This window comes from Chenopodium album, chromosome 27, assembly GCF_948465745.1.
Source record: "Chenopodium album chromosome 27, dcCheAlbu1.1, whole genome shotgun sequence".
Taxonomy (NCBI): domain Eukaryota; kingdom Viridiplantae; phylum Streptophyta; class Magnoliopsida; order Caryophyllales; family Amaranthaceae; genus Chenopodium; species Chenopodium album.
Window position 1 is genome coordinate 28,506,028 of NC_137860.1, and position 18,878 is coordinate 28,524,905.

General features: G+C 40.3%; 1 protein-coding gene and 1 non-coding gene across 2 annotated transcripts; both read left to right on the plus strand.

Annotated features, from left to right (window-relative positions):
- Window positions 1–2,813: 2,813 nt before the first annotated feature.
- TRNAH-GUG (transfer RNA histidin (anticodon GUG)) lies at window positions 2,814–2,885 on the plus strand. The gene has a single exon. It is a non-coding gene; the product is annotated as a tRNA-His (tRNA).
- Window positions 2,886–5,983: 3,098 nt separating this feature from the next.
- Window positions 5,984–18,523, plus strand: LOC145620492 ((6-4)DNA photolyase-like). Its single transcript, XM_081675180.1, has 14 exons — window positions 5,984–6,424; window positions 12,607–12,678; window positions 12,849–12,929; window positions 13,123–13,302; window positions 13,394–13,465; window positions 14,536–14,622; window positions 14,758–14,856; window positions 14,930–15,013; window positions 15,718–15,804; window positions 15,933–16,004; window positions 16,142–16,255; window positions 16,720–16,807; window positions 16,887–16,982; window positions 18,023–18,523. The coding sequence occupies exons 1-14, from the start codon at window positions 6,035–6,037 to the stop codon at window positions 18,208–18,210; spliced, it is 1,710 nt and encodes a 569-aa protein (XP_081531306.1). The 5' UTR covers window positions 5,984–6,034; the 3' UTR covers window positions 18,211–18,523.
- The last annotated feature ends 355 nt before the right edge of the window (window positions 18,524–18,878 follow it).

The following is an 18,878-nucleotide window of genomic DNA, read 5'->3' on the forward strand; positions in this document are numbered from 1 at the left end:
ACAACAGTAAATCACCATCAGAAGCTATGTCATGAGCCACATTCTAACATAAATAACATTTGTTATCAGATATCCTTTAACTGCTCAGAATGTGATATCTTTAGTTGTCCCAATTCAAAAAAACAAGTCCCTTGATCTAATTGAAATCATTGAAATGTCAGATTGTCAGGGAAAAGAAGCAGCTCTGTCTAAAATTAAACTTTTTCATTGCAATCAATAGAAGACAATGTTTTTGTGGGAATTTCTGTAAGGCATTTGGCATAGAAGAAGGGCACAACAGGAATATTTATTATGGTTCAGTTAGAGGCAGCTTGAGTAACAAGAAGAGGGGAGTCAGTCCATCAATAGATGAGTTTCTCTTCTTTTTTTTTGGAAGAGGGGGGTGGGAAGAGTTTAATGAATGAATATTGATGAGAAGGTTTTTTTTTTTTTTGCCTATCCTTAGTGTAAGCATGGAAGCCAATTACGCTGGGATTGTATGCTCTATTTTTTTTTTTTTTTTTTCATCAAATACAATTCTTCTCCAAATCTCTTCTTTTTCATCTCTATTTTTTCTGCATATCCAATCTATAACAGGTTGTCAAACAAATATCTTCTTCAATGCGATCACAAAAATACTTAGATCCATAATGCATTTACATAAACAAGGCAGCAAAATTAGACACCCTTGGCAGTCAGAATATCCATAAATCAACAGCACGATAGTCAGGCTATGGCGGATGCTCCTGAATTCTGATACATAAACTCAAGATCCCACAGTCTACAGTCCTAAAAGCATAGTTATCAATATGGCATGCACCTAAAGACTCCTTCCTTCCAAAGGTAGAGAATCCAGTACACCACCCACAAACTCTCCGTTACAGGTTAGCATGGCCTCATGCCCTATACCTAGAGAACATACAGTCACACTATCAATCAATATTCAACCCACTCTGAAAAATACACCCCCTTTTTGGCATAAAGTCAATGCTAAGAGCTAGGATCAGCCAGGCAGACATAGACCTTTAAGCCTAAGCAAACTGCATGAGACAAAAACTGCAACTATAATGAGGGAAAGTCCATTGAGTCTTTTAATAATGCCTTCAAATAGAAGCATTGGAATTACTTAGCTTCATATTCACAGAAGAAGCATTGGAACTGTTACTTAGCTTTATATTCACTAAAGATTCAGTAATCTCTTTCTTTCAAGCATAATAACAACCCCAATCGATAACCATTCAGCTCCATACCTCCAGTTATGTAGCACAAAGAAACTTAGAACCTCAATTCATAGTCATGGATAGAAAGCCACCATCAGCAACAGAGCTTTTCATACACCTGATTCCCATGCCTTTTTAAGCCCTTTTCACGGATAGTGTGAACTATTATTTAAGATGAGCGTAAACTCAGATTTGAACAGTACACCCCCTCCCCCTCATGCAAAATCATAAGTTACATTGGTATTGTAGTGGGATATCTCTGAAATCAGCGTTCTTCACCATTCAAAATATAGAGAGAAAAAGAGAGAATTAAATATAAACAATGGAATGACATGTAAATTTGTCAGTGAAAGAATGTGGATTTTGTTAGAACTGTCACAGTAAATGTTAGGTCATAAATATCCAGCAAACTCTGAGTTCTAAACTAATTTCTAACATTCCTCTTTTAATTGGCTATAGCTCCACAAGTGCACAGTTTATGGGTTAAAGATTAACAACTGAGTAGTAAAGCTTAGGTTGTTACACTTTACACATAAAATGCTCCTGATGCAACAACCAAGACGAATGTCCTGAAGCATGTTGATCATCAAATATCACAATTTCACAAAACAATTCCTACTATGACAAAATCATAACAAAGGTCACAAGTGCCTGAACTATAATGAGAGGATGTGCACTCTAACTTACTAGGAAACAACCCACACACCCCCCCCCCCCCCCCAGGTTTCACAAATTGTAATCAACACATTCCATTTTACCAGTACCAAAAGGAACTCGAAATTCACAAATTGTAATCAACACATTCCATTTTTGCCAGTACCAAAAAGAACTCGAAACTTCCATCCTTGCAGTATACACACTTCCAATTTATCACTCTATAATAAACCATCAATTTCACTCTACATTTAACAATCAATCTGACAATCCGTGCCTATTTCGAGTGCTAATAGAATTTTGGGATGGAAGGAAGAATAAGCTTCTTTTCCTTACAAAATTCACACAAATGACAGAAAATCTTTAAACTCCACAAATGACAGAAAATCTTTAAATTCTAAAACTTCTTTAGGCTTACCATCCACAAAAACTTCTAATTTCTAAACTTTATCGGACTGAACAAATCATAATTCTTTACACACTTCGTATCCTCAATACTCTCCCTTACACTAATTCAAAACCAAAATTCGATCATATTAATATTCAGCATATTTATTAAGAATCAAATTAATCAAATTTAAACAAAAAATTATCAACAGCTCTAATAACTAATCCTCAATTCATTTAAAAATGCAGCTACATACTACTAATAGCAGTAAAATCAAAATTAATTTTTAGCAACTACGGAATACAAAATTATTACAGATAATAGAATCAAATTAGGGCAAATTATGACTTGAACACTATAAAATTGAAATGCAGAAAAATAAATCAATTGAAAAGATTAAATTAAGATAAACGAGAAGAATCGTACCTAAGCATTTTGATCACCGATTGTTTGTCAGTTGATTCTTCGAAATTTTCTGGAATTTTTCATCAGTCGACTTAAATCAGTAATAGGCGGTAAAATACGTATTTTTTAACTATAATTATCATTTATGTTAAATGTTCAATAAAAATGTGGCTGTAGTTTAGTGGTTAGAATTCCACGTTGTGGCCGTGGAGACCTGGGCTCGAATCCCAGCAGCCACACAAAAATAAATTTTTTAGGGATTAACTTTCAAAATCATTAATTTATGAGCCAAAATGCATATAATTAGAAACTTTATCAATTTTATTTTGGTCATATCGGGATTTTTTTTTTTTTTTTTTTTTGGGTTTGAGGAACTATGTCGGGATTTTACTCCATTTGAAATATATTGTTGTCACAACTCTTAATGTTATAAATCGTTAAAGCAAATTTCTCATTTATGTGCCCTACAAATCTTCTACAATAACAATAGTCTGCCTGAAGGGACAAAGGACAGGGGTAGGGAATAGGGATATAGAGGGGTACTTTCGAAAAATCTTTTGTTTGTTTAGAGGGTTAGGGATTGTGAAGGAAAGGGGGGATATATAGGGATAAAAAAAAATGGCTCTTATTCCTCTAATTTAATACCTAAGGAGGGTTTTTTTTTAAGGGGAGGGGGGAGGGGGGGATATAGATAGGGCATAAGTAAACCTTTTAGTCTCAATATATGAAGTGAAGGATTAAGGCCCTGTTCTTTTGAGCTTCTGGGCAGAGCAGAGCAGAGCAGATTTCAGCAGAGCAGAGCAGAGCAGATTTCAGCAGAGCAGAGCAGATTGAAGCAGAGCAGAGCAGAGCAAAGCAGAGCCGAGCAGAGCAGAGCAGATTTCATTAATATTAATATTATTATTATTACTAATATTATTATAATTACTAATATTATTATTACTATTATTATTATTATTATTATTATTATTATTATTATTATTACTATTATTATTATTATTATTATTACTATTATTATTATTATTATTACTACTACAATTATTATTATTACTACTGCTACTACTACTACTACTACTACTACTATTATAATCATTAAATTTTATTATTAAATATTAATTATAATTAATAATATTTATATTATTAAATATTAATTATATTATTATTAATAATATTATTATTATCAAATATTAATTATGTTATTATTAATATTATTATTATTAAATATTAATTATATTATTATTAATATTATTATTATTAAATATTAATTATTATTATTAAATATTAATATTTAATAATATTATTATTATTAAATATTATATATTATTATTATTAAATATTAATTATATATTATTATTATTAAATATTAATTATATATTATTATTATTAAATATTAATTATTATTATTAAATATTAATTATATATTATTATTATTAAATATTAATTATATATTATTATTATTAAATATTTATTATTATTATTAAATATTATTTATATATTATTATTATTAAATATTAATTATATATTATTATTATTAAATATTTATTATTATTATTAAATATTATTTATTTATTATTATTATTAAATATTTATTATTATTATCATTAAGTATTAATTATTTATTATTATTATTATTAAATATACATTATTATTATAATAATTCAATATTAAGTATTAATTTTAAGCAGAGCAGAGCAGATTGAAGCAGAGCAGAGCAGAGCAAAGCAGAGCAGATTTCAGCAGAGCAAAGCAGAGCAAAGCAAAGCAAAGCAGCTCTAAAGAACGGGGCCTAAGAGGGGAAATAAAATTAAGGAAATTTTGTCAATAACTACCAATTAAAACACGTGTTTTGAAAACAACTACCTATTAAAAATTTTTTTTAAAAGAACTACCACAAAGATGTAAAAAGTTTAACTAACACTACCACTTTAACAATTTTGGCTAAAATCTCCGGTATTTGGGTCTCACTTTTTACCTTTATGAAGGGTAACTTAGTCAATTTAGATGATGATTTTATGAGGTAAAGGTAAAAAGTAGAACCTACATGCCGAATATTTTAGTTGGAAATATTAAAGTGGTAGTGCTACTTAAACTTTTTACAACTTTGTGGTAGTTCTTTTTAAAAAAAATTTTAATAGGTAGTTGTTTTCAAAACACGCACTTTAATTGGTAGTTTTTGACAAAATTTCCTAAAATTAAATGAAGATGTTCTATTACCATTGCCCTAATGACTCGAATGAGGGATCCATTCTAGATCGTACTTTTATTATATTTCATATACAAGTATGACATTTGCTTGAACTTGAAGCAATTGTTGAGTCGATTGATCATAGAACGAGTCAATTTTTTTGCCAAAAGAGATCATTGTGATTAAACATAGAATTTCTAAAGGTACTAGAGTGTCTCTAAATTTCCAAAATGAATTACTCCATATTTAAACCAATTCATTGTAATCTCTAACCCCCTACCATCCCGTCTTCGAAACTAATTAACTATGCTATTAGAGTTGTTTGGATGCCTCCACTCCTTGGTATTCTTAAGCTTAATGGGTGATTATAAATAATTTCATTGTGGTAAGACTTGTGATCAAAATTAATCTAGACTTGCTATTTCCCATCAAACATACGAAGAATAATTTAGGCTTCACTTCCTCTTTTATGGTACAACAATATGCAATGTGGTTTGTTGTTAGCACCCGAACATTCAACATGATTGTATAAGAGCAACTCCAATTGTTTCATTATAAAGACTTGCTTGCAATATAAATAAAATGTCTAACTACATGCTTACCATTGGAGAACAAAAAAACGAGCAACATGTAAGTTATTGCAGTCCAAACAAAGTATGTTGCTTGATTAGAAAAGACACAAGTAAACTCCACTCATATTGTGACAAGTGTACAACTATTAAATTTTTAATTTTTTTTTTTCATAAGCTACAAGGCCCTTAACTCACCATTGGAACACTTTGTAGCTTGTAGCCAAAAAGTGTTGTAGCTTAAAATTGATGTGGCAAAAGGCTCTTGTAGCTTACCATTAGAGATACTTTAAAAGATTTAATTGCTTATAGATGTCATTCAATTCAATCACTACTTAATCAATTTGTATTACTTCAATCTTTATCAAAAAGTAATCAATCTTCAGGGTTGTGTAAGACCTCTCGAGTCTCGATCACCTCACTTAAAAATAATACGAGTACATTTTATCAAATTTTATCGAAAAAAAAAGTTCCACGTCTAGGCTAGTGATATTGAGTGGCACGACGTGGTTCATCCTTAAACCAACCATACAACCTCCTCACAAATGCACATTAGACCTAACCCCAAACCAAATGTTAACCTTAACCATAATCTCTCTCCTTTTCAAAGGCGCCAAATTTAATAACTTCCCAAATGCGCCTTCCCCTTTCTCTCTCCTCAAACCACCTCTTCTTCTCTCCTAATTTCAAACCCCCATTTTCAATAACTTCCTCAAAAATGGCGGATTCGGGTAATTCTTCTTTAATCTGGTTCAGAAAAGGGCTCCGAATTCACGACAACCCGGCTTTAGAACATGCTTCTAATGGGTCGGATTTTGTGTACCCGGTTTTTGTGATTGACCCGCATTATATGGAGCCTGACCCGGATGCTTTCTCGCCCGGTTCGTCTAGGGCTGGGGTCAACCGGATTAAGTTTTTGCTTGAGAGTTTGGTGGACTTGGATTGTAGTCTTAAGAAGATTGGTTCTAAATTGTTGGTTTTCAAGGGTAATCCTGGTGATGTCTTGATTCATTGCTTTAAACAGGTATACTTATTGATTGTGAATTATTATATGGTTGCACTTGCTACTTGTTCGTTTACTTCGTTATAAGGATAAGATTGCGTATATTTGATCAAGGGTATATTTGATCACAAGGGTACTTGCATTTTGTTAAACATGTTACTGATGTTAGAATGGGTTTGTTTGAAGGGAAAAGTGAAAAGATGAACATTGGTTTAATGAGTGGGTTACTGACAAATTTTAAATAATTTACACTTTCTTTGGTTTACGTTTAGAATTTTGCACTAAAGATTGAATATTGAACATTCCTTATAAGGAAATTGTGGATGTATGTATGGATTATTAAGTTTCGAAAATAAGAAGATATGGTAATTTGTTGAGCCACGAGCAAGCCCATATGGCCATATGTGAGTGAAAGTGTTGTCCCACGTTAATCGAGTGTAAGATTAAGGGCCTGTTCATATTTGCTGAGCTGAGCTGAGCTGAGCTGAGCTGAGCTGAGCTGAGCTGAGCTGAGCTGAGCTGAGCTGAGCTGAGCTGAGCTGAGCTGAGCTGAGCTGAGCTGAGCTGAGCTGAGCTGAGCTGAGCTGAGCTGAGCTGAGCTGAGCTGAGCTGAGCTGAGCTGAGCTGAGCTGAGCTGAGCTGAGCTGAGCTGAGCTGAGCTGAGCTGAGCTGAGCTGAGCTGAGCTGAGCTGAGCTGAGCTGAGCTGAGCTGAGCTGAGCTGAGCTGAGCTGAGCTGAGCTGAGCTGAGCTGAGCTGAGCTGAGCTGAGCTGAGCTGAGCTGAGCTGAGCTGAGCTGAGCTGAGCTGAGCTGAGCTGAGCTGAGCTGAGCTGAGCTGAGCTGAGCTGAGCTGAGCTGAGCTGAGCTGAGCTGAGCTGAGCTGAGCTGAGCTGAGCTGAGCTGAGCTGAGCTGAGCTGAGCTGAGCTGAGCTGAGCTGAGCTGAGCTGAGCTGAGCTGAGCTGAGCTGAGCTGAGCTGAGCTGAGCTGAGCTGAGCTGAGCTGAGCTGAGCTGAGCTGAGCTGAGCTGAGCTGAGCTGAGCTGAGCTGAGCTGAGCTGAGCTGAGCTGAGCTGAGCTGAGCTGAGCTGAGCTGAGCTGAGCTGAGCTGAGCTGAGCTGAGCTGAGCTGAGCTGAGCTGAGCTGAGCTGAGCTGAGCTGAGCTGAGCTGAGCTGAGCTGAGCTGAGCTGAGCTGAGCTGAGCTGAGCTGAGCTGAGCTGAGCTGAGCTGAGCTGAGCTGAGCTGAGCTGAGCTGAGCTGAGCTGAGCTGAGCTGAGCTGAGCTGAGCTGAGCTGAGCTGAGCTGAGCTGAGCTGAGCTGAGCTGAGCTGAGCTGAGCTGAGCTGAGCTGAGCTGAGCTGAGCTGAGCTGAGCTGAGCTGAGCTGAGCTGAGCTGAGCTGAGCTGAGCTGAGCTGAGCTGAGCTGAGCTGAGCTGAGCTGAGCTGAGCTGAGCTGAGCTGAGCTGAGCTGAGCTGAGCTGAGCTGAGCTGAGCTGAGCTGAGCTGAGCTGAGCTGAGCTGAGCTGAGCTGAGCTGAGCTGAGCTGAGCTGAGCTGAGCTGAGCTGAGCTGAGCTGAGCTGAGCTGAGCTGAGCTGAGCTGAGCTGAGCTGAGCTGAGCTGAGCTGAGCTGAGCTGAGCTGAGCTGAGCTGAGCTGAGCTGAGCTGAGCTGAGCTGAGCTGAGCTGAGCTGAGCTGAGCTGAGCTGAGCTGAGCTGAGCTGAGCTGAGCTGAGCTGAGCTGAGCTGAGCTGAGCTGAGCTGAGCTGAGCTGAGCTGAGCTGAGCTGAGCTGAGCTGAGCTGAGCTGAGCTGAGCTGAGCTGAGCTGAGCTGAGCTGAGCTGAGCTGAGCTGAGCTGAGCTGAGCTGAGCTGAGCTGAGCTGAGCTGAGCTGAGCTGAGCTGAGCTGAGCTGAGCTGAGCTGAGCTGAGCTGAGCTGAGCTGAGCTGAGCTGAGCTGAGCTGAGCTGAGCTGAGCTGAGCTGAGCTGAGCTGAGCTGAGCTGAGCTGAGCTGAGCTGAGCTGAGCTGAGCTGAGCTGAGCTGAGCTGAGCTGAGCTGAGCTGAGCTGAGCTGAGCTGAGCTGAGCTGAGCTGAGCTGAGCTGAGCTGAGCTGAGCTGAGCTGAGCTGAGCTGAGCTGAGCTGAGCTGAGCTGAGCTGAGCTGAGCTGAGCTGAGCTGAGCTGAGCTGAGCTGAGCTGAGCTGAGCTGAGCTGAGCTGAGCTGAGCTGAGCTGAGCTGAGCTGAGCTGAGCTGAGCTGAGCTGAGCTGAGCTGAGCTGAGCTGAGCTGAGCTGAGCTGAGCTGAGCTGAGCTGAGCTGAGCTGAGCTGAGCTGAGCTGAGCTGAGCTGAGCTGAGCTGAGCTGAGCTGAGCTGAGCTGAGCTGAGCTGAGCTGAGCTGAGCTGAGCTGAGCTGAGCTGAGCTGAGCTGAGCTGAGCTGAGCTGAGCTGAGCTGAGCTGAGCTGAGCTGAGCTGAGCTGAGCTGAGCTGAGCTGAGCTGAGCTGAGCTGAGCTGAGCTGAGCTGAGCTGAGCTGAGCTGAGCTGAGCTGAGCTGAGCTGAGCTGAGCTGAGCTGAGCTGAGCTGAGCTGAGCTGAGCTGAGCTGAGCTGAGCTGAGCTGAGCTGAGCTGAGCTGAGCTGAGCTGAGCTGAGCTGAGCTGAGCTGAGCTGAGCTGAGCTGAGCTGAGCTGAGCTGAGCTGAGCTGAGCTGAGCTGAGCTGAGCTGAGCTGAGCTGAGCTGAGCTGAGCTGAGCTGAGCTGAGCTGAGCTGAGCTGAGCTGAGCTGAGCTGAGCTGAGCTGAGCTGAGCTGAGCTGAGCTGAGCTGAGCTGAGCTGAGCTGAGCTGAGCTGAGCTGAGCTGAGCTGAGCTGAGCTGAGCTGAGCTGAGCTGAGCTGAGCTGAGCTGAGCTGAGCTGAGCTGAGCTGAGCTGAGCTGAGCTGAGCTGAGCTGAGCTGAGCTGAGCTGAGCTGAGCTGAGCTGAGCTGAGCTGAGCTGAGCTGAGCTGAGCTGAGCTGAGCTGAGCTGAGCTGAGCTGAGCTGAGCTGAGCTGAGCTGAGCTGAGCTGAGCTGAGCTGAGCTGAGCTGAGCTGAGCTGAGCTGAGCTGAGCTGAGCTGAGCTGAGCTGAGCTGAGCTGAGCTGAGCTGAGCTGAGCTGAGCTGAGCTGAGCTGAGCTGAGCTGAGCTGAGCTGAGCTGAGCTGAGCTGAGCTGAGCTGAGCTGAGCTGAGCTGAGCTGAGCTGAGCTGAGCTGAGCTGAGCTGAGCTGAGCTGAGCTGAGCTGAGCTGAGCTGAGCTGAGCTGAGCTGAGCTGAGCTGAGCTGAGCTGAGCTGAGCTGAGCTGAGCTGAGCTGAGCTGAGCTGAGCTGAGCTGAGCTGAGCTGAGCTGAGCTGAGCTGAGCTGAGCTGAGCTGAGCTGAGCTGAGCTGAGCTGAGCTGAGCTGAGCTGAGCTGAGCTGAGCTGAGCTGAGCTGAGCTGAGCTGAGCTGAGCTGAGCTGAGCTGAGCTGAGCTGAGCTGAGCTGAGCTGAGCTGAGCTGAGCTGAGCTGAGCTGAGCTGAGCTGAGCTGAGCTGAGCTGAGCTGAGCTGAGCTGAGCTGAGCTGAGCTGAGCTGAGCTGAGCTGAGCTGAGCTGAGCTGAGCTGAGCTGAGCTGAGCTGAGCTGAGCTGAGCTGAGCTGAGCTGAGCTGAGCTGAGCTGAGCTGAGCTGAGCTGAGCTGAGCTGAGCTGAGCTGAGCTGAGCTGAGCTGAGCTGAGCTGAGCTGAGCTGAGCTGAGCTGAGCTGAGCTGAGCTGAGCTGAGCTGAGCTGAGCTGAGCTGAGCTGAGCTGAGCTGAGCTGAGCTGAGCTGAGCTGAGCTGAGCTGAGCTGAGCTGAGCTGAGCTGAGCTGAGCTGAGCTGAGCTGAGCTGAGCTGAGCTGAGCTGAGCTGAGCTGAGCTGAGCTGAGCTGAGCTGAGCTGAGCTGAGCTGAGCTGAGCTGAGCTGAGCTGAGCTGAGCTGAGCTGAGCTGAGCTGAGCTGAGCTGAGCTGAGCTGAGCTGAGCTGAGCTGAGCTGAGCTGAGCTGAGCTGAGCTGAGCTGAGCTGAGCTGAGCTGAGCTGAGCTGAGCTGAGCTGAGCTGAGCTGAGCTGAGCTGAGCTGAGCTGAGCTGAGCTGAGCTGAGCTGAGCTGAGCTGAGCTGAGCTGAGCTGAGCTGAGCTGAGCTGAGCTGAGCTGAGCTGAGCTGAGCTGAGCTGAGCTGAGCTGAGCTGAGCTGAGCTGAGCTGAGCTGAGCTGAGCTGAGCTGAGCTGAGCTGAGCTGAGCTGAGCTGAGCTGAGCTGAGCTGAGCTGAGCTGAGCTGAGCTGAGCTGAGCTGAGCTGAGCTGAGCTGAGCTGAGCTGAGCTGAGCTGAGCTGAGCTGAGCTGAGCTGAGCTGAGCTGAGCTGAGCTGAGCTGAGCTGAGCTGAGCTGAGCTGAGCTGAGCTGAGCTGAGCTGAGCTGAGCTGAGCTGAGCTGAGCTGAGCTGAGCTGAGCTGAGCTGAGCTGAGCTGAGCTGAGCTGAGCTGAGCTGAGCTGAGCTGAGCTGAGCTGAGCTGAGCTGAGCTGAGCTGAGCTGAGCTGAGCTGAGCTGAGCTGAGCTGAGCTGAGCTGAGCTGAGCTGAGCTGAGCTGAGCTGAGCTGAGCTGAGCTGAGCTGAGCTGAGCTGAGCTGAGCTGAGCTGAGCTGAGCTGAGCTGAGCTGAGCTGAGCTGAGCTGAGCTGAGCTGAGCTGAGCTGAGCTGAGCTGAGCTGAGCTGAGCTGAGCTGAGCTGAGCTGAGCTGAGCTGAGCTGAGCTGAGCTGAGCTGAGCTGAGCTGAGCTGAGCTGAGCTGAGCTGAGCTGAGCTGAGCTGAGCTGAGCTGAGCTGAGCTGAGCTGAGCTGAGCTGAGCTGAGCTGAGCTGAGCTGAGCTGAGCTGAGCTGAGCTGAGCTGAGCTGAGCTGAGCTGAGCTGAGCTGAGCTGAGCTGAGCTGAGCTGAGCTGAGCTGAGCTGAGCTGAGCTGAGCTGAGCTGAGCTGAGCTGAGCTGAGCTGAGCTGAGCTGAGCTGAGCTGAGCTGAGCTGAGCTGAGCTGAGCTGAGCTGAGCTGAGCTGAGCTGAGCTGAGCTGAGCTGAGCTGAGCTGAGCTGAGCTGAGCTGAGCTGAGCTGAGCTGAGCTGAGCTGAGCTGAGCTGAGCTGAGCTGAGCTGAGCTGAGCTGAGCTGAGCTGAGCTGAGCTGAGCTGAGCTGAGCTGAGCTGAGCTGAGCTGAGCTGAGCTGAGCTGAGCTGAGCTGAGCTGAGCTGAGCTGAGCTGAGCTGAGCTGAGCTGAGCTGAGCTGAGCTGAGCTGAGCTGAGCTGAGCTGAGCTGAGCTGAGCTGAGCTGAGCTGAGCTGAGCTGAGCTGAGCTGAGCTGAGCTGAGCTGAGCTGAGCTGAGCTGAGCTGAGCTGAGCTGAGCTGAGCTGAGCTGAGCTGAGCTGAGCTGAGCTGAGCTGAGCTGAGCTGAGCTGAGCTGAGCTGAGCTGAGCTGAGCTGAGCTGAGCTGAGCTGAGCTGAGCTGAGCTGAGCTGAGCTGAGCTGAGCTGAGCTGAGCTGAGCTGAGCTGAGCTGAGCTGAGCTGAGCTGAGCTGAGCTGAGCTGAGCTGAGCTGAGCTGAGCTGAATATTTTATGTGAGAGGGAAATTAAGAGTTGAACTGAACTGAACTGATTGGAACTGAACTGAACTGATTGGAGCTGAACTGAACTGAAATTAAGTAAATGTGAACAGGCCCTAAGAGGGAGTATTGGGATATGTATCCCACAATTAAGAAATGTGAAAGTTGTGTCCACTTTATAAGGCAGGGGCTACTCCCCTCATTGCCATATTGTTTTGAAGTGGAACCTCCCTGGATTTATAAAGTGTACACTTAGCACAGACCCGTTATCATAATTTGATTGGTGTATCTGATTCATGTGCAAGATATTTATTACTTTGTACATATTCGACCTATGAAGCTATTTCATATTTGTTTTTTATGGTAATTTTTGCTTTGCATTGAAGCTTATTTGAGTTAGTTTTGTATGAATGTCTGCCTGTGTAATATGAAAAATTGAAAAGTGTAGGGAACATGGAAAAATTTGTACATTGGTCTAATATAAAGAAGCACAATCGAATTTTTGCATTGATCTTACTTGATTATGATCATATGTGTTCTTTTTTTCCTTTGTGTATTTTATGCAGTGGAACATAAAGAAGCTTTGCTTTGAGTATGATACTGATCCATATTATCAAGATTTGAGTGCTAGAGTTGAGGTAATGTCGTGTTGAGCTTGTTGCTTTCTCCATTACTTAGTCATATTGCTAGGAACTCGCTACATCTCCCCTACGATTGTCTGCATTTGACAATAGACCTGTTTCCATGTTTTGCATTTTGTTGTGTTCAGCTAATTGTTCTTCTAACTACTAGAAGTTAATATTCACAGAAGTATGCATCTGAAGAAGGAATCGAAGTTTTCTCTCCTGTGAGTCATACACTGTTTGATCCTAGAGCGGTTATAGCTAAGGTAATTTTGACTCTGACGAATAGCTTAATATTGGAACATGTGCTGTAAATGTTGTTGCAAGAAAGATGCTCTCTGAGATTATAATTCTGTTTTTCAAAAGTTGAACAAAATTTTTAAGCTCCCTCAATTCAGTCGACCATTATTTTTGGCTAATACCTTGAATTGGCTTTCTGTTTACATTACATTTCAACAGAATGGTGGCAAGCCACCTCTTACATACCAGTCATTTCTGAAGGTTGCTGGTCAACCCTCTTGGGCCTCTTTTCCAGTTTCAACTGGACCATCATCGATTCCTCCTCCTGGGGACATAGGTGATTTGCAAGTTTCAAATGTTCCGACAATGGAAGAACTTGGCTACCTAAATGTTGGACAGGTATGAAATCTGACACTGCCAACTGTTTAGCGCCTTTTTGTTTTTAATATTTTGTTTCACATATTTGCTGATAAATAAAATAGTTTTGCAGCATGAATTTTCTCCATTTAAAGGTGGTGAATCTGAAGCACTGAAGAGGCTGAAGCAATCACTTGATGATAAGGTATGAATGTTTGATTCTACCTTTTGTAGTAGTTTTGTAGAGTGGAGTTCAGTTGCTTTCTTTTGATGTGTGCCTCCCTTGGGCGGATGTTTCTGATATATCCTTATTTCGGCAGTCTTGGAGTTATCTCTGAGGGTATGTATTCGAACTAATGTCGATGGTTTTCTCAGCATTGCTTTTGGGATTGTCGTATGAGAATGTACTAAAACTAGCATAAATATTGACTAAGCAAAAAAATAGAATTGGAGTTGCAGAATTTGTATTTTGCATTTATAATGTCCTGCCTCACAGCCTTTATTATTGAATGGACAAAACAGGAAAATTTCACTTCCTCGCTGTAATTCAAGGGTTTGAGAACAAGTTTTTTTAGATTATGCTTTAAACGATACTTGTAGCATCTTATCTTGTTAATTTTTGCTAAAAATTAGAGTGTCTACTTGTTTTTTATAAGTCTGCACTTTTAAGTTTTGTTATATGTGAATTTTAATTAGGTCAGTATGTATAGCAGTTGTACAATCGATTGTAATGACCTATGAGGTAATATAGTGTGGTTGACGCCGTGTTGAACTAAAATCTTCTACATTATGTAATACCATGAGCGATTGTTTTGATGTAAAAATGTGAGGTTTAGTTAATTGACTTGAAATAGTAGTTGGTGTTTAAGAAATTAATCTGGAATCAGTAATTTTTCGCTCAACTGCTGGTATATGCTACCTCTCCACAAATCTGGAAAGTAGAAACATCTAGTTTCTTATTATAATTATCTGAAATACCCTGTGATTTTTCCTGACATCATTGTGCTTTTGTCACAAAGATTTCTTCGAATGGAAATAGTATATATTCCTTGAGCAACTCTAAATTTGCAGCTTTGACGTACTTGATTTCAAATAGAGTCAGTTGACCGCTGTTGTAGTGTTTCTTAGATTTGTTTGTTTTTTCCCCCTGTCATGATTGATGTGGAATGCTTGTACCGTGTTTAGGTGTCTTTCCTACATTTGTGAACAGTTTCTTTGATTAAATGTGATTATTATGCTTTCCAAATTTTTACTTTTGTCTTTCCATTGCTGCAGGTGTGGGTGGCAAAGTTTGAGAAGCCAAAAGGGAATCCCTCTTCTTTTCTTAAGCCTGCAACTACTGTTCTGTCACCGTATTTGAAAGTAAGTGGTGAACTAGGAGTTCATCAACCTTTTATCACGTGTGCTTGTTGGTTTTGGTGGGCAAGTCTGAAAGACTGGCTAAGACTTTAAACTCTAAAAGCACTTCTAACATTTCTCTAAATTTATCTTGTGCAGTTTGGCTGTATATCTTCCAGGTACTTTTACCAATGTATTCAAGAAGTATATAAGAGTGTCAAGCAACATACATCCCCACCTGTTTCTCTTCTTGGACAGGTCAGTTTTTGAACTTGTGGCTAAAATTGCTTTCAATTTTTATACTCTTGTAAAACTAGTTCAAAATCTGCAGTTGTTGTGGCGGGACTTTTTCTATACAGCATCTTTTGGAACTCCCAATTTTGATCGGATGAAGGGTAACCGAATATGTAAGCAGGTATGTTACATGGTGCATCTTATATTAATTACTTACTTTGGTTGCTTTTCTATTTTCAATGCCCACATCTTAGACCGAGTAATATAAAGTAATAGCTTTTCTTCTTATGAGTAATCATGCCATACTTTCTCACGAAAGACTTCAACATTTCACTAACATTATTTTTTTGGAAACATGAACTTGAATATAAAGCATGGTCATACTTTTTCCTCAGTATGTTAGTATGTATCAGTTTCTTGCCTTGTGACCTTCTGTTACTTTCCCTTACCATGTAACCATTTCTATTTGGGAGTCAGGGGGGGTTGCTTTAGCGTTTTTCTACAGAATATGTTGTCTACTCTCCTCTTCTATCTATCACAGCCTTCTTGGCATATATCTTGTTTATCTTGTCTAGTAATAGTCATTGGCTGCATAGGTTTGATTTGAAGATTTGTAGCATACTCAGACTTGCTTAGCTATCAGACATGAAGAATTTATCTGTATTCTTATACCTGCCATGAAAACCTTAAAATTAATTGTACTTTGTCTTGTTACTGTGAAATTTTGTTGCCAACATGAGTTTCAATGGTAAGTGGTGTCAGTGATGTTTTCGTATTTACTTTGCTCAATTTGAATTTCTCATGGATGTATCTGTTATACTCACATGCAATCATTTTTGCATCTTTGCTTAGTTATGAAAGAACTTATTCTGCTTCATGACATAGATCCCTTGGAATGAAGATAGTGAGCTGCTTGCTGCTTGGAGAGATGGAAGGACTGGGTATCCTTGGATTGATGCCATCATGATACAGGCAATTATCTTACTTTTATCTTCTTTTGTGACTTAATACAGGCTGCTTTTTTGATGTTGATGTACGTACACTTTAAAGAGTTTATGTACCTTGCTTCCATAACATTTTTTTTTGTCAATGTCCTGCAGCTTCATAAATGGGGTTGGATGCACCATCTTGCACGGCATTGTGTTGCATGCTTCCTTACTCGTGGTGATTTGGTGGGACTTGAAATATTTAACCTTTTTTTTTTTTTTCTTTTTTTTTGGTTGTTGTTGTTGTTGTTGTTGTTTTGTTCCTGTATACTTTGTATTAAACATTATATATGGACTTTTTAATTAATTCTTTCTACTTACAGTTTATCCACTGGGAGAAAGGTCGTGATGTATTTGAGAGGTTATTGATTGATTCAGATTGGTCAATTAACAATGGAAATTGGCTCTGGCTTTCTTGTTCCTCATTTTTCTATGAGGTATGCTTAATATTTTCATGTTGAGTATTGTATTTACATATTTTATCAAGTGTCAGCATTGAATATCAAAAGAAGTTGCGAGCTTCACTTGGGCATATATAGATGAGTGGTTATGGATACAAATTTGTAGGATAGGTTTTTTTGCTCCTGCCAATTGCATTGAAGCTTGTTAAATTGCTTAATGTTTTTGAATGATTGTAGGACCTTTTTCGTTAAAGTCTACAATATGATGAAAGTTTTCTCTTATCAATTAGATACGAATTATTTTGATAAAGTACCCTATGCTGTAGACACCATCACAAATTCTTGTTCACTTATATTTTAAGGTTATCTTGTTAGCTTGTTGCTGTATGTGAAATTAAAATCTAGGTGCTATCAAATATCATAGCTATGTTGTTTTTATTTAGGATACAAAGTATGTGTGACTTTGAGACTAATCATTATGTCTTGCTCTCTCTGAACAGTATCACAGAATTTACTCACCAATCTCATTCGGGAAGAAACATGACCCAAACGGTGATTTTATCAGGCATTTTCTCCCTGTATTGAAAGGTATGTTGAGTTTAGTAACGTCGCCTAAGATTTTCTATTTTTCTGAAGATAATGAATGGTGAGTCATTTCAATGATCAGATATGCCAAAACAGTACATTTATGAACCATGGACAGCTCCCAAGAGCATCCAAGTGAAGGCTAAATGCATAATTGGGAAAGACTATCCAAGTCCTGGTAAGTGAACTGACGTTCTCCTCAAGACATTTATTAAGCTGAAATGCAAATTTATTTGCTCTTTTTTCTTCTGAGTGGTTTGAGTTGGTTCAACCGTTCAATTTAAAAGTCAGTTTACCCAGAAGTCAAGTTAGAATTTCAGTTGAGCAAGCAGTTTTTTGGTACTCAATTTTTGCTGTTCATACCTAGAAATTGCCTGGGATCTTTAGAAGTTTTTTTTTTTTTGGCTTATCGCATAGGAGCACATGATATGCTCACTTAATCTGTATATAGTGAATGTTTTATTGCCCTAAATTTTGGCTTGAAAGCAAAGTAAAGAAATCAATATCAACAGTAAAAATATGATGAAATTTTTCATCTCCAATACGAAAATTATGGCTTCACGATTTTCTTTTGAGAGGACAATTTTTTGGATTTGAGTTTGGATGTTTACATCATTTTCTAGTTCAGCTGTACTGTCATTTGGAATATAGTATACAGATTGAATCTTAAGTTGTGTCAAGTATGTCAGATTGACAGTAATTATTTTTATAACAGTGTTGGTTTATGGAAATAGGTAACATTTAGCAAATGTGATTGGAACCTTTCAAAAAAAAATAGCAAATGTGATTGGAATTATGATGAAATATAATGTAGGCAATGTTAAATGTGTATGGATGGCTTGAGGAGGTTATGATAGAGTGGCATTAAGATTTCCATTTGTATATTCCTGGTAATTGGAGTTAATGTATACTCATGGACAATTCAGTGAAAGTATTTGAAAGTATAGTTTCCTCCACCTTCCCCCCTAATGATGAAGCGTCTTTGGCAGATTCAAGATGTGCTCAGTTTCTTCCCTTCAACTTTGTTCTTGTTCTTGGGACATGACAAAATGTTGTTTATGAGCTTGTTTTTCTTATGCCTTTATATGCTTTGTTTGCCTGCTACTGTCCTAGCTTTCATGGACTGTTCACATTCACAAGTGGCTCCTTTTTTATGAGTTTGTTTTCCTTGATTACAATTCTCTTGTGGTTTATGCTTTCTGCTTTTTTCCCTACCAGTGGTTTCCCATGATACTGCAAGCAAAGAATGCAAACGAAAGTTAGCTGAAGCATATGCATTGAATCGTCAGTCAAATGGTTCTGTCACTGAAGATGATTTAGCTAAGTTGAGACGGAAATTAGAGGAAGATAAGGAGACACAGAAACCTGCTGCTAAAAAGCAAAAGCAGAAGTTAATTACTGATTAACACTAGTATCTTGATCTGTAGCTAGGCTGATGATCTTGATTAGTATTGTAGTGCATATTTATTCTAACATCAGGTAATAATTTGTAGGAAGTTATGATATGTACTTCTGTAGTCTTTTTTCTGATATAAATGTAAGTATTAACCAGTTCCCATTCCTCTGTAGGACTTTTAGAATGCCAAAGACAATGTAACATTTAATACGAAGTACTACATAGGGTTATTTTATAACCCGATTGTCTAACTTTTAGAAAGTTAGAGCCATCAAACATTTAACATTTACTACGGAATGCTACATAAGGTTAATTTACAAGAATTACAACTCGAGTTTTTTTTTTTTCTTTCCTAGTGATGCTCTTTGAGTTTTTTCATATTCTTTGGTTGGCACCAAGTTTTGTTTGCTTTGGTACCATAATGAATCCTGTAACCTCAAGTCCTCAATGACTCTTGTTGGCAAATGGAGGAAGTATGTGTACCAAAAAGTGCTTCTAGTGGAAATTCATTCTTGGTCATTTGTAGAAAGATTCCCCATCACTCACATGGTGCAATTTGCTACTTAAAACATCTATAACCATTTTCATTAGAACTGGTCCTATAACTTCCATAATCAACATGGATAGTTCATTAAATCACTCTGTCTTTTTGTTACAAATTCACAATAATGTTTTCAC

Bases quoted from the DNA above. Each gene is read 5' to 3' on its own strand.
- LOC145620492 (XM_081675180.1), top strand. From the start codon at position 6,035: ATGCGCCTTCCCCTTTCTCTCTCCTCAAACCACCTCTTCTTCTCTCCT. The intron at 13,303-13,393 runs GTATGAAATCTG...ATAGTTTTGCAG, and splicing joins GCTACCTAAATGTTGGACAG to CATGAATTTTCTCCATTTAA. The intron at 15,014-15,717 runs GTATGTTACATG...TTCATGACATAG, and splicing joins GTAACCGAATATGTAAGCAG to ATCCCTTGGAATGAAGATAG.